Source organism: Gallus gallus, chromosome 4, assembly GCF_016699485.2.
Source record: "Gallus gallus isolate bGalGal1 chromosome 4, bGalGal1.mat.broiler.GRCg7b, whole genome shotgun sequence".
NCBI lineage: Eukaryota > Metazoa > Chordata > Aves > Galliformes > Phasianidae > Gallus > Gallus gallus.
The window spans coordinates 49,182,453-49,205,266 of NC_052535.1; the positions used below are offsets into that span (position 1 = coordinate 49,182,453).

Consider the following 22,814-nt stretch of genomic DNA (forward strand, 5'->3'; position numbering starts at 1 on the left):
CACATGCCTTCACGCACTCTACTACACCACTGCACTACAAAGGGAGGATTGGTTTTGTCCCTTCACAGCTCTTGGACAATCAAAGATAACAGAATGATGTGGTTAACATAGAAATTAAAGGTAAGGTACTGACTCTCTTCCCCACACAGTGTGCAACACCGGTAGTAAACAGTAAATGGCAGCATATGAAAGCCATGGGGAGATGGCAGAGTTTAGATGCAGCTGAACTGATCCACAAAAAGCAAGCACCACGCAAGAGTCTGCTTTGCTGAGAGAAGTTAGAGGTATGCAAGAAGGAGGAAAGCGGTGTTATTTCCTTTCCAATCCCTCCAGACAGACCATTTTTCTGTCTTTATCTTGCAGAACTTGCTTTTCTCTTGCCCTCCTCCTTTGCAACAGTAGACAATGTTGCTAGTGCAGAAGATGATAATATTGACCTATATGAAGGGATTTTATCTACAGTACTTGAAAATCCTCTTATATTACATCAGTTAATTCTGTTCAGAGGATGTCCTGGAGGTATTAAATCCTCCTTTTGTCAAAAGAATGGGAATGAATGCCAGTTAGATTATTTTGGGTTAATCACCATAACCCTATTTTAAGCTGAATAGAACAGGGATGTTTCTCCATCACTGCAATAAACCCTGATCAATGGGTCACTCTAGGAAATAAAGAAGCATTGTCATCATTTATCTTTTGCAGAATCAGAATCCACAGGAGCCGGGTGGACAGATTTAAATTGCTTAATCATGATGTATAGAAACAGAGAGAAATCTCAGCTGAATGTACATTTATACATTGGTTATTTTCCCTGAAAGAAGAGACGTCAAAACTTCTTACTAATCAGTAGTAAGGAACCACGCTTAAAACCAAGTTTGGCTCCTGCTTTTGCTAGTAGGGAGGGTAACTGAAAAAATGCACACACAGTAACATTTATTCAGATTCTTGGTGTTTATCAGATCGTGGTTAGAGTAACATTACATTGCTTTGAAGTACAAATCACTGTTTGTGTCTCGCTGGATGTGCTCAGAGCATGAAGACACAGCATTCTGATTTGTTTTTCTTTGATCGTAAGGTGACCTTAAGAGTTTGGATGTACTTCTCTCCCTCTCACATACACATACATGAGGTTTTATACCAAAACTAATCACTGGATGAAGTAAGACAGAGATGGCAAAAGTACTTTCCTTAGTGCAGAACTCAGCTAGTTCAACCTCTCATTTTTATTTATGGATTGGAAGAGGAAAAAAATGCTTTTCTCCCCCCAGCAGCCAAGCGATCTTTCAGTTGTGAACAAACCTGTCACTAAACCCGGTGGTGTTAAACCACAGCTCTCCCATTGTTAACTTTACAGCATAGCCGTGGAGCAAAGCAGTCTAGTTTCCTAACTAGGAATGGGACCGGAAAAGGATAAGAGTCAACACTTCTATTAAGTCTGTGCAAGGTATGAACCACTGAATTATGACCCATCCCAGCAGCCAGCCTGAGGTAATAAAATTTTCACACCACATCTCTGCCATCCCCCGCTGCTAAACACAGACGGTATTGTTCTGTGCAGGTTTAGCTAGGCCTTTGGCAACGTCATAAAATCCACAAAAACCAGCAGAGCTGTGCAATGGGCACAACATGGGCAGCAAGTACCTTACTGTCGAGCTTCTTCATGGTGACCAAGTCTAGGGATTTCAGCGAGTGTCCAGTTGGTGCAATGAAATACAGGCAGGCATGAATTCTGGTGTCGTGGTAATTGAACAGGGATCGTTTGATCTTCAGCTCTTCTTGCAAGTAGGCTTCAAACTGTGCATCGATGTACTCCACTATGGGCTTGTAGCTGAGGAGAGAGAAGAGAGAGCTCTGAGCAAACATTTACTGCTGGGACAACACAGGTCACTGAACAACACCCAGGAAGCTTCATGGGTGCTCTGCACATTATGAAGACAAGTGCTGCACTTGGTACCTTCCCTGTCCAACTTACCATCCCTTCCTACCAAGTGTGTGTTTTTGCTTGGTGCACTGGGAGCTTATTATGGACAAATTAGCAAGGAGATGTGGTGGAGACCCTGGACTTTAAGTGCACACAAAGCTGCTACCCTGAAGAAAAACCTGTTTTGCAGTCTCTCCCATTGAGATCTGAACCACTGATCTGACAGCACCATTGAAAATCACCAGAAACAAGAAAATGTAACCATGAAATCACCTCCCCTATTTATTCCATAAGTTTGTTTGTGATCTTAAAAAAGGAAAGAGAGATACACACAGGGAAAAAAAAGAAAAAGGAAGTTTTCAGGAATTGAAGCTTGTGAGCAAAACTCAAAAGTCACTGCATGTTTGAGATTCCATGGGGGGACTGTTTTGACTGAAAAAAAGTGCTGACATGGTTTAACATGCTCTGATTGGACTTCTGGAAAAGAAACTTTCCTGTTTGCTGTTTCTTCCACCAGGGCAACCTCAGAACCTCTGGCCCAATTAAGACCTCTAAGGATGGCACTGAGACCAGACAACACTGCCACTATCTCAGGTACCGGATTCATAGGGGTGTTCATGTGGCTGTGACGAGGAAGCAAGCGATGGGGTGTTTTCAGGTCCTCCAGGAAACACAACAGGCAGCCAACAAGGTTTTTGTCCTGAACCTCTGCTCCAGATGCCACTGCAGCTGTTCAAGCAGTTGCTCAAAATTCTGGCTTACACAGAACAGTCTTGCTCAATTTACCAAGGAAGAGATATAGCAGGAAATAGCCATTGCTGCACAATGGCCACTGACACCAGACACCCAGAAAACACCACTGAGCACTGTTAGTTAATTTGCAGGCACAAGAAGCTAATAAAGCAGCAAGACCTTACAGGCAGCAGAGAAAAGTCCACACAAAAGCAGAGCTTTGCTCTGGGACACAGCAAAACGCAGGCTCTCCCTGGCCCTGCTCTCCAATTGGCTGCCAGGGAAGTTGGAGGGGCTTCACTACCCATACCACTGGCATTTGTCTGCTGAATAAAGCAAATGCAAAGTGACCCGGCAGTAACAAGCTGCAGAGCATCCCCACTCCGAGCACCTGCTCCTCTTCTGAGCAGCTTTTGTTCTAGCCTGAGAGCATATGGCAGTGTCTGATGTGCAGAGCTCCTTCCAGGCTGCACGCGTGCCTCCCTACATCAGCTCCATAGTGTTGGCTAGGAGTGGGAGCAGCTAAACAAGGACAACAGTTGCACTTCAGTGGCAGGTCAGGGAGCAAGGAAGCATTCCAGAAACAAAGCACTTTAAAAATAATGATATTTTTGAAAAATCAAAGAAGTTTTCACTGGGGAACAAGAAACAGTGTCTGCTCAGTCTCCACACTAACAGAATTGTCAGTGCAATCTTTCACTTGAAGCTTGCCTTGTCAAAGAGCTGACACTGTTTATCTACCTAGCACCCTCGTGGCTTTTGCTCAGTGCACACATTACCAGCCAGCATCCCCCATTTGTTTAGGTGCAGGGAACAAAGAAGACTGCAGAGGGAGATGGGACTGCTGTAATGAGGGAATGCATGGCTCCAAAATGTAGGGAATGCATTAATTAGCTTACTAGCCATTATCACAAAGTGGCTGTTTTTAAACATAACAGCAAAAATCCATATGGATAGATATAAGAGATTGTATGGGCTGCTCACAACACAGGTTGCCCAGAATATTTATTTCATGCATGCAACATGAAAATCTGTGCCTAGATTAAAGCAAAACTCAGCTGGACTTGAGCACTGCATGATGGTATGGGCAGCAACTACAATCTAAGTTCCAGTCACCTAAAGATGGACAAGCAATAGCAACGTGAGCATGCACATTCAAGTATTTCTATGTTTCAATTCAAGTAGATACTCAAACTAAGCTGCACAGAGACAAAAGTGATCACCTCCAGTGCAGGGTCAGCAGCAGAGCGGGGGATTGTGGTGTGCAAGGTGAGTCCTGAAATTGAGGAGATAGCATCACAGAATCATAGAATCATTAAGGTAGGAAAAGACCTCTAAGATCATCAAGTCCAACCACCATTCCCTCCCCACCACGCCCACTGACCACATCCCTCAGTGCCACATCCACACAGTTCTTGAACACCTCCAGAGATGGTGACTGCACCACCCCCCTGGGCAGCCCGTGCCACTGCATTATCACTCCTCCTGAGCATAATTTTTTTCAGATATCCAACCTGAACCTCCCCTGATGCAACTTACAGCCATAACCTCTCGTCCTATCACTAGTTACCTGTAAGATCTCACGCCAGCCTTGTGTCACAGGCTTACTTTGTACTGAATAGTGTGTCCACCAACACTGACTTGCTGATGCCAGTTTCACTTGATGGTTGCTGGCTGGAAATATGCGCAATGAGCAAAAGCCACTAGGGTGCTAAGTAGATGGCCACCATCAACTCTTTGACAAGGCAGATAGATTGTGCAGTGGAGCAGGGCATTGTGGTGTGCGAGGGAGGGTCCTGAAATCAGGGAGACCCCAGGGCAAGCAGAGAGCTGCTGGGAGCCACTCCCAGCTCAAGAGGCCAGCTCACTTAGCAGTCACCACTAGGATGTTAAGGCATATCAGGGAGTGTGAAGGGAGATGGATGGGTGAAGGGAAACCCTGTCATCCCTGCAAGAAAAGCACCAATGGGGACATTTGGCAAGTAGCAGAGGGTCCCCTACCCTCTTGCCATCAGGGAAAAGAAGGAGACCTATGAGACAGGGAGGAATGGAAATAGGTCTCTCCCTGGGGTGGCAAGTAAACATCCTCCATACCCACCTTGCCCCTCCAGGTGCCCTTTCTCTGTAGAAATGAGGGTCTGGAACTTGAGGGACAGACAAATAAGGATGTCAATGGGTCAGAATGGGATCTACACTATGGGTACTGGGGGAGCTGGCAGAAGTGCTCACCAAGCTGCTTTCCATCATTTGTCAGCAGTCCTTGTCAAACAGGGAGGACCCAGGTGACAGGAGACTTGCTACCATGACACCCATTTACAGGAAGGTTCAGATCTGTAGAACTACTGGTCTGTCAGTCTGACCTCGCTATCAGGGAAGTTCACAGAGTAGATCACCTTGAGTGCAATCATACAGTATGTGTAGGACAAGCAGGGAATCAGGCCCAGGCAGCATGGGGTTATGAAGGGCAGGTCCTCTTTGAGCAACCTGATCTCCTTCTATGACCAGGTGAACTTATCTATTGGACAAGGGAAAGGCTGTGGAGGTAATCTACCGAGGCTTTAGTAAAGCCTTTGACTCTCATCTCCCACAGTATTCTCCTGGAGAAGCTGGCAGCCCGTGGCTTGGACAGGTATACTCTTCTCTAAGTAAAATCTAAACTGTGTGGCCAGGACCTGAGAGTGGTGGTGAGTGCAGTTAAATCCAGTTGGAGACCATTCATCAGTGTTTTCCTCAGGGGTCGGTACTATGGCCAGTCCTGTTCAATATCTTTATTAATGACCTGAATGAGAGGAATGAGTGCATTCTCAGTAAGTTTGCAGAACACACCAAGTTGGGAGGAAACGTCAATCTGCTTGAGGGTAGCAAGGCTCTAGAGAGGGATCTGGACAGGCTGGATAGATGGGCTGAGGCCAATTGTATGAGACTGATAAAGACCAAGTGTCAGGTCCTCCATTTTGGTTACAAAAACTAACCCCATGCATCACTACAGGCTTAGGGCAGTGGCTGGAAAGTTGAGTGGAAGAAAAGAATCTGGAGCTATTAGTCAACAACCAGCTGAACATGAGCCAGCAGTATGCCCAGGTAGCCAAGAGGGCCAACAGCATCCTGGTTTGTGTCAGAGGGACATGGAAAGTAATCATCCCACTGTTCTCAGAGCTGATGAGGCCACACCTCTAGTACTGTGTTCAGATTTGAACCCTCCACTGCAAGAAACACATTGAGGCCCTGGAGCGTGACCAGAGAAGGGCAATGAAGCCGTGAAGGGTCTGAAGCACAAGTCTTATGGGGAGTGGCTTTGGGAGGGAACTGGGGTTGTTCAGTCTGGAGAAGAGGTTCAGGGGAGACCTGAGCGCTCTACAACAACCTGAAAGGAGGTGGTGGCGAGGCGGGGGTAAGCTTCTCTCAGGTTACAATGATAGGAAAAGACAGAATGACCTTAAGTTGTGCCAGTGGTGGTTCAGGTTTGATATTAGGAAAAACTTCATCTTAGAAAGAGAGGTAATGCATTGGAACAGGCTGCCCAGGGAGACGGTGGAGTCACCGTCCCTGGAAGTGTTCAATAAATGTGTAGATGTGCCACTGAGGCACACGGTTTAGTGGACTTGCTGGTGATGGGTTGGACTGGATGATCTTAGAGGTCTTTTCCAACCCCAATGATGCTACAATAAGGCCGGCAGAAATGTAGTTCCAGTTTTGTAACCCTCTAGTTGATCTGTTTGCTTCTTCAGTTTCTTGCCACTTCTACCCACCTCTCAAGGTCAGCAATGCCAGCTGCCACACTAGGATCATGTAGTACCCCCAGAACAATAGGGGATCTACCCTGTTCCCCACACAGGATCGAGCATTTCTGATCTCAGAGCCCATCAGCACCCAGACTCCTTCTCCCAGTAGAAATAACTTTACCTGTCATCTTTGTTAATTTGATCTCCAAATCCAACCGTGTCAACAATGGTCAGCTTCAGACGGACATTACTCTCCTGGAGCTCGTAACTCCTGGCTTTCAATCTCACACCAGGCTCATTGTGTGTAGCAGGCTCGCTTTCAAATTTTGTATTGAACAGAGTGTCCATCAACGTTGACTTGCCAATGCCAGTTTCACCTGAGCAGACAAAAACAGAGTCAGAATGGTGCCAATTCCCATCCCCATCTCATCATCAGACACATTTACCAGGTTAAGGAGTTACCTTGCTTTGGTACTAGTGGAATTAGGCCATGTGCACACAGCTAAGTAAAATAATCCCCTGGAGGAACAGATGTCTTTTGAGACAGCCCCAGTCTCTACCAATACCCCTGGACTGAAGAAGGGACTTTGTGGACATCATGAGATGACAGCAGCTCTGGCTTCTGCAGGTCAGACTGGCCAGGTCTCTGCAGCACACCCTACAGACATCCCTGATCAAAGCACCATGTACCAGTGAATCCAAAACAAGCCCCCTGTCAGGCAAAAGCTGCTGCTCTGACAGACATGAAGATAAACCAAATGCCTTTAAATCTAAAAGCTATCACCTGCAGGTAAAGAGCCAGGCTGCTGAGCTGGAAACAGCAAAAGGAGAAAAAAAGAGACCGTTTTAAGAACAGTCACTTAGACATTTGCTGAGCAAGGCCCTCTGCTTAGAAGAGGAAAAGGACTCCTTCCAACAAATGCCTGCTGCTACTAGAAGTCAGTTACTGGCCTTGCTACGCTGGCAGGGCAGGTAAGAGAGAGAATCATTCCTTTCCCAAGGAAGCATTTGCTGTCAGTGGAGCTCAGGTGTTACATGTAGTTTTTACAGTGGTATGACCTGACCAGAGCTGTAGACTCACTCCTGCTTGACAGCACAAAAAACCCCAACCCACCCATCTTGCAAGGGACAGCATGAAGCATTCTTACTTGAGAAATACTTAATTCTCTTTCTAACAGTGTTGGTCAAGTCCTTGTTCTGCTGCAATTTTTTTTTTAACAGGAGCAAACTGTAACTTCTCTCAACTCGAAGCTTGATTCTCAAGGAGACATTCAATTCTCTGTGTGATTTTATGCCTTTTTCCCCCCCTCAAAATCAATTTCTCTTTGCTTTTCAAGAAAATTACAAAAAAAAAAAAAGTGAAATTTGAGTAAGGATGACTTGAGACAAGTACATAAACAGTTAAAAAATAAGAATAATAAACCTGAAATAGCATACTACATAAATATACGATATATATATAAATACATAAATGCCAACTTTTAAAACTACTGTATGTAGTTTTGGCTAATCCCCCAATGCAATTAGTAACACTGATGAAAGCATTAGCCTAAATCCCATTTTTAAGTCAGAAGTGTTTGCTTAGTGTTACCCTCTCCAACAGCTACCGCTGCCCATGCTGTGAGCAGGAGGTGGGCTGAGGAAGTATCTCAAGGTCACACCCCAAATAAGCCAAGTTTTCACTAAAATTCTCTCCCTGCGTATTTTTTAACAACAGAAGTGACAGAAATGCCAAGTTGCATCTCTTCTGAGGAAATCCAAACCACGCTCACTGTTGCACTACAGTTAGCATTTAGGCAAACTACTCGCTCGTGAACAAGATTCCCCACTGCCCTGAAAAACCTTGAATTGAAGTGATTGATTCACCAATGCAGAAAATAAAGTGAAGAGAGCCTGCATCTGGAATGGCCCCCAAGCATCTCTCTGGGCTGTCTGAACTCTTCTAGGAACTCTCTCACTCAAAATGTGCGGAAGCCCCACTTGGAAGACCTCAGCAAACCATGCAGCATTTGTGTCCACAGAAACAGTCAGCAGCTATGTATTACAGAGAGCTCCTGATATGAAAGCAGCACTACTGCATGCCCTGCTCGATGGGCTTTGCAGCATTTCAGTCATGTACGCTGCAACTAAAAGCTTCACATTACTACGTCAAAGTCGATGGTGTCCTTCCTGAAAGCACAATTTGAAAAGCTTTGTTTTAAGGGGAAGGTTTCTCTTCTTTGGACAACGGCAGGAACTTGTGTGAAATTTTAACGTGGAGCTAAAAACGGTTGATCAGCACGTTTTATAAGAGAAGAGTTGGAGCAAATTGCTGCTAATGGAAGTGTATCAAGTCATGTTAAGAGAGGAATATTTACTGCAAGAGAAAAAGGCAATTAATTTATGCCATTTTGATCAAAGAGCTGCCTACTAATCTAGATGATCCCTGCTGAATTTTAAATGGTTTCATGCTGCTAAAAGAGCCATGTGATGGCTGATAGCCTGAGCACGCACAAGTATACTACTCTTATCTTGTTCTTCGGTGCACAAAGCTATGAAGAGGAAATGAGTTCATTTGCCAGATTCTTTCAGATGGTTTATCCTGCTCTGCAGACAAAGTCTCATCTTAACACAGAACATCGCAGAGGGCTGTGGTTTTTTCCTAGTTGATTAACTTATTAGAAACACAGAATCATAGAATGGCTTGGGTTGGAAGGGACCTCAAGGATCATCACGTTCCAAACCCCTGTCCAGGCAGGGTTGCCAATTGCTAGATTAAGTACTAGATCAGGCTGCCCAGGGTCCCATCCAACCTGGCCTTGAACACTCCCAGGGATGGGGCATCCACTGCCTCTCTAGTCAACATCCACAACCTCTCTGGATCCCCCCCTCTTAGAAGGGACAATATGCCCTTCTTAAGCCCTAAGTAAACAATGGGTGAACAGATGTTGTCTGTGGCCTCCTTTGCCAAGCTAACAGTAAAAGCCAGCATTTTTAAGTATTCATAAACCTCAATCACAGGAGACATCCTGAAGACGTCCACTGCCAGGTCAGTGATGTTTTAGCACACAGCTCCCTAGGGCTGAGCAATGGATTTCTCCCCGCATAATAGCCATAAACTGCAGAGACAGTCAGCACCTCTCTATATTCAAAAGAACCTGGTACCTCCCAGTATTGCACCTCTGAAAAATTTGGGTACAATTGCACAGTAACTCAGGCTACTGAACCAACCTGCAGCACCCAGATTAAATGCAGCAGAGAACAGGTGACAGACTTTGTACTCGATACATCATTTGGAGACTAAAAACAGCATCATTTCCAACTGGAAAAACTAAGAATATAACAAGGTAGGCAGGCAAAGCCTGGAAGAAAAGTAATGCCATTTATTGAGAAGCAGCCTCTGTGCCTGAATTTAAATTAAATTAAATTAACACTCTTCTAAAAACTCATTTCATTCCCACATCAACTTATTTTCCTTATGGCAGCCTTTGGGAAAAGCAGGACCCCAGGACCATCAATACCTCCAACACCTCTGAATTCAAACATTTCAAATCAAGGGACAGGAGAGAAAAAGGAGAAGCGGAATGCTAGTTTCTACCCTGGAGCAGCTCTAGAAATAAGCTGTCACTTCCCTGCCACTACAGTCAATAGTGGCTCAGATCTTACCCCTTGGATAAGGTGCTAACTTGGGGACTTGCATGCAACCCATAGTGCGAAACAACTTACCCACGCAGAGGATGTTGAAGCAGAAGCCCTGTGACGTTGACTTGTTGACCAGCTGATCAGGGAGGCTGTCAAAGCCCACATGGCCGGAGAGGGACAGGTTCCTAAGGTCATCATTCTGTAAGGCCAAGAAGAAAGGCAGGTAAATGGGGAGGCTGAGCAGCGGGTCACACACAGCACTCATCAGGGTGACAGCAGTTTTCAGGAGACAAGAGTTTCATCTCAGGTTTGCCTAACCATATGAGCTCTCTGTACTTCTATCCAGCTCTCCAACGGTGCTCCAAAGCTAACCGTCCCCAACACTGAGGCATGCGTGCACTTTCAGGACTGCTTCTCCATGCCTGTGACTGATGAACTGGGTGTAGCAAACTACCAACACCCGAATACTGTTCCTGAGGCCTCAGCATCTTGTTATCAACGTAATCTCTTTTACCCACCCACAACAGTGATTTTCTGGAAAAGCTCATCAATAGAAGGAGACCCTGGGATTTTGGCATGCTATGAATGGGTTAAATTAAACACTTGTAACACAAGTATTTTTAAAACACCAGTGGGCTTGCGTTTATGGTTAAGTGAAGGGAGTTTGGGGCAGATCCCAGAAAGCACTGGCTGCCCATGACTCATAGGCTCTGCAGAAAGTGGGGGGTGTGAAACATCCCTCAGTGCAGTACTGGTATCTCTTTCCCTGACATATTTTGGGAAAGCAAGTACTGCCTCATCATCAGTTACTCAGCAGGAATGGGAGTTAGACTCACCTCCTGCATCTGTGTCAGTTATTTTTGCTACACGGTTTTTTGATTGTGTATTTTTATTTTCCATTTTCTTTTCCTGCAAGCAGCAAACGTCAACAAAAACCAGCATCTGCATTTTCAGTACTGGGTATTTTTCACGGGCTGCGCCACATAATGGGAGGCAGAAGCGTAGTCTGGTATCTGCCTGGAACAGCAAAACCCTCAGGAAAAGCTCAGGAGCCCAAGGCGTGGGCAGAGATGAAACAAGCCCACATCTCCATATCCCTGCAGTGATCTCCAGAGAGCAGCACGCTTCATTGAGTAGTGGGGATGCAGAAAGGAGGATTTGTTCACCACGAGGAGAGCTCAGCATCTTGCAAGCGCTCAGGGGGTCCCCAGCAGCCCAGTGACACAGATGTAGCCCTGCTTAACGCATTACCCCTACTACATACTCCATGGAACATGCTGGACAATATGAGACTGCTGGGGTGAATTAATCTCTCTTCTCTCCCATGGCAGAGGCTGAACGTTTTCACCTTTATATCACAATTAGCACTGATTTTTTGCAATAATCAGCATGAATCTTCCCACGGCCAAAACCACTTCTGCAATCACCTTTTTGCTTTTGCCACCACCAATTAGCCTGAACACACTGGCCTGAGCTCATATAGCTGCCCAGCAGCCCCCAGGGCTCTAGGGGTTCAGCAAGATCTGAAAGCAGTGGAAGCCAGAGTGGCACATGAGCTCAGAGGTACCAACGTGGAAACAAACCTCTGCTGGAGAGCAAGAAGTGTGGCTGCTCAGCATATAATTAGCAGAACAGGCAAGTGATTCATGCAATCGGTCTGGCGAGAGAGAAGTGTTTAAAAAACAACAAGACGTTCAGTCAGATGGTCACCGTGCTCTGGCTGCGAGATGCTGTGACAGCCATGAAGGAGAGGCAGCAGGCTGGGTTCTCAAGTGAGTCATCCCGCTGCCAACCGGGTGCCTACAGTCAATAAGCAGCAGAAGGCTGCCGTAAGCAAAGGATCTTCTCCCCAGAGTGGAGCCCAGGGCCCAAGATGTACATGTGAAGGCAGGTAAGCAGTACTCTGGGGCCCAATGTACTCCACCTGCCACAGGCAAGCAGAGGGCACTCTGCCCCAGGTGGAAAGGCACACCACCACCCCGCCCACCAAGGAAATTCCCTTTCTTTTTCCCTTTGGAGATTCATAGAATTCAGCCCATCACCTCTCTTTCCTCCACACTGCATCTAAACACACTCCTGGATCAAACCAACCCTTCCACTGCCCCTCAGCCCACAGTGCAGTCCTGAGAGGTGCCTTAGTGATGCCCAGACACATCACTGAATGTGGAAGTACCGATCTCTTGCAAGCACTCTACAAGAATAATTCCTCCCAGCCTGCAGTCTCTGAAGGCACAAACAGGAGCAGCCTGGGGAAAAACACCGCTCTGCAGACCTCCACAGAGAGCACCACAGACATGGACAGACTTGGGTGAATGTCTGGACAGCGTCAGACGCCAGGAGACTTGAAGACATCCTAAATGCAGTTTTTAGTTTGAAACTTCCTTAGGACAAAGTCCTGTCTCTACTGACCCCCACTTCACGGGACAAATCTTCCCTCCTTCTCCATATACCATCTATGCGACCAGGAAGGAATTTTAAAACTTCTAAAACCAGATGCCAGCCCTACAAAAGCTCCAGAGCAATAAATCGATAAATGCTTGCTTATTAGGACAGATACTGAGCACTTTTCTCTGCAGTGTGACCTCCAAGTCATTTAACAGTTAATATTTCTTGGATCAACAATCATATTGCAGATGTTCTGAGGAGATGAACTGCCTGGACCCCATCTCCCAACACCCTCAGCAGTAAGGAAAAATAGAAGTTCCTCGCAGAATGAGGAGGAAGACTGTGGGCTCAGAGCCCTGCTAACTCCGCATTGGATCTGGTTTTCTTCACACATGGCTCCTGGTGGTAACGGCTTTATAGGTCAAGCAGTGCCGTAACGGATGCTCTGGGTCTGTCTGGATGTAATTCAGTGAAGCTCTGTAAAACAATTTGGCTGACGAGGCGTGTGCAAGGATAGAAGTGGCTCATTCCTTCTAAGCCACTGTGGCTTGGCAGAGCTAACAGGAATAAGGGGAAATAAACCTATTTTTCTCACTGGAGACAGCAACAGCGTGCCTGCAGCTAGGGAGAAGGCAGGCTGCAGGATTAGAAGAGGGCCACTTCTGGAAGTGCAGAGCAAAGCAGAGTGAGCCCTTATACTTCAGAAGGTGCCTGGTCAGCAAGCTGAGATGCAGAAAGGAACATTTCCCAGAGACAGCAGAGCATGAGGCCAGAAAGAAATCTGTAGTTACTGCCCTGGTCCAGTCTCCTCGCTCAGCCCAGAACCACAGCAGCTGTTCCCTCAGCCCCGACAGCCTTCTGGCTGAGCCCCTTCTGCTTTAAGTCTGCCAGCAAAATATCCCCCTCATCCCCTCCTGTCCCACTGCTTCTGGCATCTGGGGGTCAGCTTCACATGGCCTCCCAAGAGTTAAAGAAAACAAAAATGAGCCTCCAATTCAAGAGGGGGAAAATTCTGGTATGCAAAACATGGAGCTAGACCACAAATATGAAGCGAGTGTTTAGTTATTGGAGGCCACACGACTTCAGAGGAACCTTTGAGAAATTCTGAAAGCTTTTATTGTTGTCAGCAGCACAGGCCAGCCACATTTTTGCCCCGTTACCAGGCGCAGGTTCCTGCACTTTAAGTAATCTCTGCTGTATCCAAAGCCAGGGACCTCAACAGAGTAGCTGGGCAGGCAGCAGTAGCACAGAAGCAAAGAGCACTAAGGGCAAGGCAGATCTATCAGACCCTCTCCCCATGTTAAACCACGTTAAAGCAGTCAGGATATGAAGCATTCCCACGCCTGCACCAAAGCCAAGCTCACTGTTGAAGCTGCTTGTAACCTCCCCTTCTTTCCTTGCACAGGCTGAAGTGATGGCTGAGCCCTTAATTCTTGGATGAGGAAACTCACATATAACAACACTGGGGAAAATAAAAGGAAACAACCCTCCCCCCGCCACTGCACATTCATGGTGCAAGAACGCAGACCATGGAAATCACTCCATTAATCACGAAAGGAAGGCCTGTTGTTGTTTTAGGCAGGATAACCATCAGTGTCACCAGCCTAAGAGGGGGAGTTCCTGTCTCCACGCCTGGCTGCCAGCTGGGGCAGATGTATGCAAGCTACTGGAGGCTGGGAGGTCTTTTTTTCTTGCATAAGGAGGAGCAGACCACTACAGAAGACATCCTCTTGCTCTGTGGATTATTACGCCGAGTAAACCATGAAGATCCATCAGAGGGAAGCAAGTTGGATGGCCAACACTTCACAGTGCTACCACAGCTCCCTGACTTTTGCCCAGAGATAGCTCAATAACCAGAGAGGACAGAGGGAACACCAAGGCTCGCCCTAAACATGTTGTTTTATCCTTTTAATCCTTGAGAAATGGGGTAGGAGAAGAGTCTGGCTTCCCCAGGCCCAGCACCAAGTGCCTGCAGCCAACGGAGCAGCTTCCACTGGCACAGCACGAGGATAGGTAAAAGGATACAGCCACATTCCTCCGGGAAGAGGAAAGTCAGCAAAATCCAACAATTCCAAAGTGGCTGCAGGGAGTGGGAAAGAACATTTATCTTCCAGGCAAAATGTTTGGCTAAAGGTCAGCGCAGGCTCAGAGCAGTAACGGCTGCATTTGTGCCAAGGGCTGACATAAAAGACGTTTTCCTCCGTAGGTTTCCAAAAACCACTAACTTTTCTATTTGGAGTAAAAGTGACTAATGCCTCTAGCAGCCCCTGATGTCACAAATTGCTAACCAGAAGGAAAAAAAAAGCTGGACGTTGGGGATGATAAGGACCATATGTGCATTCCAGCAAGACTTGTAAACTCACTAGAGGAAAAAAAAAAAGGATTGAGGAAGGAAGGGAAGGAGGAAGGGAGGGGGAAAGAAAGACATAATGTCACAAACAAGAATGAAGACCAAGTAAAGGCAGTGCCCAATGAGAACCAGATGCTCTCCACTTCCCCGGCCCAGCTCTCCGACAGGAGGACAACATGCAGCTAGCTGCCTTTCTGACTGTCTGCACAAACCTGAGAAATTAAACGAGTTACATTCAGTGCCAGGATCCCCAGGCTGAGACACCCCACTCACTCCTTCCCAAAACTGCTCCTAATTTATTCTCATTCACCCTCGCTTTGTCTTCTGAGGTGGTACACGTAGAGAAAAGGTGCTACATAGGTATTAGCTAAGTTTTCATTTTTGCTTTCCACACCCCTCTTGCTACAGAATCCCACAACATCACAGATGGAGTCCAGCAAGACAGCAGAGAGGAAGAAAATAACAGCCATTTCTTCCTGTATTCCACCGCCATGCACTTAAAATAGCACTGAAACAGCTGCATCACAGGCTGTTAAATAAGTGGATGTAGCCTTTGCTAACAGCCGTTAGCTGGAGGCACAGCACAATACAGGGCACGACACAGAGAAGCATGACCTACAAAACCAGCAGGACCCACACGGGGCCCACTGGCAGGGAGTTTGCTGGGACACGATCCCAGGCACAGCAGAGCAGAGTGGGTGGAAACCTGGGAGTGCAGCCTGCAAGCCCACTGCTGTGTTTTCTTCCAAAACTCTCCATGCTTCTCCAAACCCTGGCCCTGCTAGGTGCATGAGCATCACCGCAGCAAAACACAGAGCTTTTCAGAAAGGAAGGCAGCCCATGGGACTTTCTTATAAACCTCTAACAAGGCAGCGCTGTTCCAATACCTGAATCAAATTAAGGGCCACTCCACACACAAAGCTGCAGTTCTCCTTGTGAGGCGGCGCAGGCTGGCTCACCACCCCTTAACCCCATGCTTTCCGTCCTGCAACACTGCAGCTGCACATCTGGGGCACGTTTTGTCAGCTCCCACTTAGCAGGCTCCAGAACTGAGAAGTGCCCCATATCATGCTCAGGATAATTAATGAGCCCTGGGATCTATCAGCAGGATCTGCATTAATGCTGCGCCTCACCAGCTTGCTTGGAGGCAGTGGGACAGCGCAGCACTGTCCTGCGTGTAGGCACCAAAACCCAGTGCTACAGCTCTCCACTGAGACCCGATTACCAAATACAGCCCACAGAGCAGAGTGTATCAAGGCTCCAGAGTGCTTATTTATTAGTTCTCTTAATTCTGGACTAAATAACTCAAATTTACCACAGTAATTCTCACACCAAAGTCCTAGGACATTGCTGACATACATGCATACTATATGGTTTCTTCATCGCACAGGTACCCCAGCACGAGTATGAATGGGTCTCAACTTCAAAATACATAACCATTCAGCTGTGTAAATTCACATCAGCACACCAACAACTTGTACTGGGTTTGCAGTTACTGGAGGAGGGCCTAAATGAAGCAAGGAGTTGTTTGCCTACCAGGACTGAATTGAAAGAGCTGGCTTTGACCTGCTCTTCTTAAGGCCGTATCCCACAGGCACACGTGCCACTAAAGATACAGAATGAAAAAGAGATATGAAACACCTAAGCTTTGGATGACTTTGTATTTTTACACTCACTAGCAATGTGTGTACTTGAACATGTTACTGATCAAGTAATCAAGGTAACAAACCAAGCAGCAAAACCAGATTTTAGGTTGTTCATTCAAATCAAGAGGAAGGCAACTTTGGGATGTGGAGGCACAGCCTTTGTACCTGCTTTAAAATAGGAAAATGAGAACACACATTGCCCTTTATGGCCCACAGGAAGCTATTATAGGGCATCACATAAGTCTTTCAGCATTAAAAAGAGGTCAGCAATCGGGGAACACGGAGGGTCACAAATAACGCTGTTCACCTTAGCAAGCAGTTCTCTTTTTTTTCCAGCAGGAATAAGAGTGAAGTTAAGTTGATCCGGATCTGCATGCAGAGGAATTGAACTATTTAGCTGACAGGTTTGAAACATTGCTCTTAAAGCTCTCAACAGTAACAATTTTTCCTGCTCGCCTTCAGCACGTCTTCGCTTTCCTGCCTTTAAACAGGGGAAGATTTTCTTAAGTAGGACATGCTTCAAGGAGCAATCCCCCATTCTGGCTGAAGTACTTCCTTCCCTCCACCTCATTAATTCCAAATTTCCATGGCTGCCTCAGAAGGCTGTGTTTTGTCTTCATCCAATTAACATTTTTTGAGAGATCTTCCAGGGGAAAGCGGATCTGGCCCAGCTCTGTGGCACAGCCGTAACGCTAGCAGCACGAGGAGGAGGTGGGACTGCAAGGCCACCTCACACCAGGCCTTTTCTTCTCCCCACATCTGGCTGCACTGATGGACTGCCCCAGCATTTACATCCCTGGCCTTGCTTGGAAGCACAAGACAAAACATTTTTCTCGCACGCAGGCTGCAGACAGGAATGTTCCCACAGTCATCTCTGCATTCATCACTTGCAGAGAGGCAGGACCACATAGGCGTCTGATGACCGCTGCAATGCTGGGGATACTCCAAGTCATAAAGAATCCCCGGACAGGACACAGGCAATTGCCCAACATACACTCCAACTGTTTGAGCTCCACAAATGCATTGTAAGAGAGCAGGCTAAACAAACACTCTTAGCACCAGAGGAAAGGATTAACTCTCCAGTCACAAGGAACCCAAGGATGAGCTTCCCAGCTCCAGCTTGTGGTGAAAAGAAGCCTTCTATCCCAGAGAGCTGCACCAGTTCCTGTATATGTGAAGAGCCCCACTATGCCCCATCTTTATTTCATGCATCCTCTCCATAACCCCAATAAAGAGGAAAAAAGCTCTCTGCATTTTAGCTGATCATGACGTCAAACAGCAAGCCCCCACTGCAGCACAGGCCCCACAAACCTCCTACCAAGCACAGCTAACCTCTCTCCTGGAGCTGAGCGTTTCTGCTGATCCCCTCCAAAGGGGTTAGGAAAGTAGCAGCATTGTTTTTATAGAAATCTCACACCTTTCTCAGACAAGACTAACAGCAACACTGTCTTCTCCCTTCTCCATGCCCTCAAGTGCCCTGCAAAGGAAGCTCAGGCAGACACCATCACCCTGAAGTCAGAATGGGGTTTTCTGCAGGAGACCAGCCTGAGAACGTGGATCCTCCCCACTTCAAGGCAACGATACCAGCATCAGGTTTGTCAGACAAGTTTCCTTTACAAGGACCTATTTTCCAAACACCTCTGTGATTGAGGCAGAATTAAATAAATAGTTCAATCCGTGCAACTGGGAATACGTTATGAAAGCAATGAGGCCACGCCACAGCCCATGGGATCCACCAAGCCCCAAGGCCATGTGAGAACTGCTTCTTCCCCAGCACTGGAGCTGGCAAGAAGCAGGGGGCTCAAGGCACATTGCTGGCACGGCCCTGAGACTGCTGGACACCCCTTCAGCAAGGGCACGTAGTATTTGTGTTGCTCATACCTGTACCTGAGCTTGCAGCTCTCAGCACTTGCAGGGCTGTGCGAGCTTTCTCATCAGGCCAAGCTCAGGTCATTCCAGCAGCTTCAATTCCTGTAATCACCTCACCTTCTTACAAACAGCCTGTGATGATTTCCTTAATTATTTCATGGCAATTTCCTAATGCAGCTGATAAGTAAGCAAGGTGCTTCTCAGCAGGAAAAGCCATGTTTTAGGGCGGCCACAGAACTTCACTTCCGAAAGCTACAATTGCATAACATGGAGTGAAAACAACATCCTTGTCTTTGTACAATATGTCTTGGAGGTAAAAAAAATAATAATCCTGGAGAAAAGACCTGGAAAAGCAGATAACTTCACAGCATTCAGGATAAACAGCCACACGATTTGCCTTCATTTTCCTGTTCCTTTACCAGTAGTCAGACAGGAACAACTACTGCACAACTGAAATAATGAAGCCTACCTGAAACTGGGGGAAGTCCGGGCCATAACTTCTCAGAGAAATGCATGAGCTCAGACAAACCTATCATTTTAGAGCTGTGGCTACACACCCACCTGACCTGAGTGCTAAGAACAGCCCTGGCAATGACTAAAAGAAGGTTTGGTTCCATTGACTAACACCAGTTGGGGCCTTGACTAAAGCTCATGACCTTTATCCTTCCCCCCTGCTCTCTCCCCTCTCCACCTTCCTTGCCAGGGCTCAAACCTGCAGCCAGGCTTCCCACTAAGACGTTGCATTTTTAAGTGGCTGGGCTCAAAGCAGAGCCCACATCATCCTCCACTTCAGCCTGCAGTCTCCAAGCATGTACATACACAGGTTTGGACACCTAAAAACTGTTAAGATGATGCTTAAAAAAAGCTATATAACAGCATTCCTCTGAAGCACAAACAGATGAATGGGGTTCTGTAGTGGTGATACTTCATTATGAAACCACTACTCTTTTCTGCAACAGCATTCCTGTATCCAGGCTCCCTAGGGCTGACTAGAGCAAGCAATTGCATACTCATACGTAGTTCAGGGGTATCTTATTGGCAATACAGCGCTGACAAATAGCTGTTTCCCATAATCTACAATTTCAAGCACATTTATTAGCTTAATCCTAATAACACAAATAAAACCAGATGCAGAATTGGCATAAGTCACTCCTTGTGCAAAATCCATCCACATCTCCCACACGCATCTTTCTCAACAAAACACCAGCCTGCACAGTTCAGCTTTTCTTCCTTCCCCATTATCTGGAAACAGTGGCAGTTCAGAGCAACCAAGATGGATGCAGAAGGGGGACAAGGCTGGCACAGGGCCGCTTCTGTGACTGGTTTCTCTCCCAGTTAAGATGTTCCTGCATTTGTACCTACCAGAACGTTCTGGGACTTGAGGATAACCACAGAGTTCACATGCAGGGATCTAACTCCAAGGGCCGCAGACTCTCCCCTGAAATCTTGCCCTAGCAATGCTTTGGAGGCTCAGCTGTTGCACCAAATCACACTGTATTTCTCTCCTGTATTCTACTATTGGGCTCCGGCCCCAGATCACCACAGGTCAGGGAGCTGCTCACAGAGCAAAAGCAAGGACAGTGACTGACATCAGCCTACAAATTCAGAAGGGGGTTGCAGATGCAAGTAGAGAGCAAAGCCTCTCAGCCTGAGTAGCTGCTTGTCCAAGGCCACACTCAGCTCCCTGCCAAGACAGAGTCTCCAGGAGGCCCTGGTGCTGCAGGTACAAAGCATGGCACCGCGGTATTGCTGCATATCGGATAGACGTGAACCATCACTGAGGTTAGGCATGCTGCAGTAGCATCATATTTTACAGCCTGCAAGGTGCTCGCATGCATCTCAAGCTCAGCAGCACTGCTGAGTACCCACAGCAAGTTTTTAAGCAGCAGGTTCAGATTTTAAGGGGAGGAAGCTCACTCTTTCAGGAATGAGACTAATATTGATACTGAACTTCCCAGCCATACCAGCTATGCTTCAGGAGCCCTTGAAAAGAAAATTGGGGGGGGAAGCCCTCCAAGGCTGTCCAATGTGAAATGAAAAAGTAAATAAGAGAAACCTCAAGGCCCAAAACCTCCCCTCACACAAGTAGTTTCAGATGCTGCCTTCCCCAGATCTTCAGTTTTCTTAGCCCTTTTCTTGCCTTCTTTTCTTTTAGGCCCTCAAGGAAGCCACATATACACCCCAACACTCCAAATCAGCACCCCAGAAGAAAAGAACCCAGTGGGAATGGCATATAAATGCAAAGCGTGAGCAAATAAACAAGAGAAAAATATTTGTCTTTTGTAACAGTAGGTTTTACTTTGAAGAGCTTCATGTAAAGAACAAAAGCTCCTAAAGGAAAATGTTAACGGTATTTCTATAAACAAACTCCCATTAATGGCTAAATCCAGACACTAATTAGATGCCCTGGATCCATAAAATCATGTTCTCTTTTATAATAATTCTGAGACCTTGATCCAAATCTTATTAGCAACTTTAAAGAGCCTGATGTCCCACCAAGTTTATTACACGAGGAAGAATATTAAAAATGCAGCTGTGTTCTGAATAGTTTTCCAGGACCATTCTACCACTCCTGATAAAATGATGCACATCCCTAACTTGGCAGCAGGCTCATCGTTAAGGCTAAAATCTGACAGAGCATGTCAGAGCTTTGGTGCCATTTCCCAGTGCAAGCAGGAATGCAGTGGCAATGGCCCTTGCCCAGCATCCAGGAGCGGCTTAAGCGAGCAAGCAGAGCTCTCTGTGAGCCAGGTCAAACCCCAATGAATTCAGTTCTGTAGAACAGCAGACAGCTTTAAGCCTTCTGGCCTGACCAAACTATGGGGACTTCCACCATAAAGCAGAAGGTATGAACTTTCCAAGCCATTAAATGTTTTTTCACACCTCTTACTATCAGTAAGCTGTTATTTCCCCCTTGTCCCAACACAGCAGTTCCAGGATGAGCCTTGCTGTAGTAATTTCTTTCTCAAGCTCTCAGTTCCAGCACAGCCCCTGGAGGAGCTGTGTGCTCACAGCCTCACAATAAGCGAGACCACAGGTGAAAGGCCCAGAACACTGGGGCATCACTGTGTACTTCATCCTAGCCACTAGGAAGTGGACACAAGCCTGCAGGAAAAGCGTGATTCAGTTACCAGTGCTGTTCAGAAGCACTAGGAGACTGTGTCAGTGCCGATGCTTATCTAATACATGACGTTTTATGGGAACATGGAGTCTTTAACCAGAGGACAGTGCACTCAGGCCAGTCACTGACCCCAGTGCAGGCACACAGAACCCCGTAGCCCCCAAGGCAGGGCCAGCACTCCAAGCTGTTCATTTCCGTGCAGGCAATGGCTACAGGGCAAGTTGCAGGACTGCTGGGCGCCCGCTCTAGGGCAGCCTTTGATGAATTTCTGCTTGGTAGGTTCCCATATGCAAGCACTGGATGAGCAGAGAACAAACAATTAGAGAGAAGCAGGCACCGCCCCTGCCCTACGCCTTGCCAGAGGCTTCCTGCCCACATACTGTGGCTCCCCAGTGCCTCAGTGAGCCGGAGCTTTGGCCATCCCACCCTGCTGGCAGTGTCGCGACAGAGTAATTAAAAGCAGGAGGCCCAAGAGCTGCAGGCAAGCACTGGTAGTTTGCAGCTGCATCTTATGGGGGGGGACTGATAGAAAGTTTCAGCACATCAGCCCCCCCCAAAAGACACACAGCAACAAGCTCACAGCCCAACAGTCCTGTAGGGGTACCAGAATGCTTTTGAGGATGTGTGATGAAGTGCTACAGCATTGACCCATACAGTCCAAGTACTTGTAAGTGATGGCATTGTCCTCTCAACCAGCAGAGAGATAGCAAAGGCTGCTTGGGAAAACCCTGTAGCTAGAAGCCTCTGCCTGTGCTCCTTCCCCTGTACCTTGCTTGATGCATGAACAATACTCCCAGTCAGCACATGCCTGCTTGCTGCTCTCCCTACACAGCACCCTGCCTAGAGCCCAGTGCTGCTGCACAGAAGGGATGGGACAGTCCTTAGGAACTAAGCATGACCCGTCCAAACATTACTCTGCAATAATCCAGTGCTGTTTTTCCTGCAGCAGCCCCACCACTCCAAGAGCACTGGCAGAGTTTTGAGAACTGCTGGCATTCACCCACATGCTCACTGGAATAATGTCATAAATTATTCCACACACAGGCTGCTGCAACAGCCATCAACTGCCTATGGAGCTACAGTGACAGGTTAAATCAAGGCCATCATCTACCTCTGCATATCACGGAATATCCTGAGTTGGAAGGGGATCCACAGGGATCACTGAGCCCAACTCATCACAAATTAAGGCTGGACACCGCATTCAGTTCAGACTCTCCATCCCTGTTATGCTTGTGTTTGAATGGAAAGTGGTCAGACTTGGACTTGCTTCTAATTCCTGCCCTCCTGTCAGGACTTGTGCTGCAGCAATCCATATCACTGCTTGCAACCAGTGTTAGAATTAACCCACCCTTGTGATGTTTTTCCTTGATATACCCTAAAGAAAACACCAGAAATTCTGTCCAGCTGCCCAGAGCCTTTCCCAGACAGCCAATCTACACACATACCT

At 47.0% G+C, this 22,814-nt stretch overlaps 1 protein-coding gene across 3 annotated transcripts in view; it reads right to left on the reverse strand.

Annotated features, from left to right (window-relative positions):
* The window catches only part of SEPTIN11 (septin 11), a 53,275-nt gene that overhangs the window by 21,451 nt on the left and 9,010 nt on the right, over positions 1–22,814 (reverse strand). For all 3 annotated transcript variants that reach the window (XM_420591.8, XM_004941161.5, XM_040699718.2), the window contains exons 2-4: positions 10,081–10,195; positions 6,557–6,752; positions 1,642–1,828 (exon numbers count right to left, since the gene is read on the reverse strand). In XM_420591.8, the coding sequence (XP_420591.4) occupies positions 1,642–1,828; positions 6,557–6,752; positions 10,081–10,195 (498 nt within the window). The remainder of the gene's footprint in view (positions 1–1,641; positions 1,829–6,556; positions 6,753–10,080; positions 10,196–22,814) is intronic.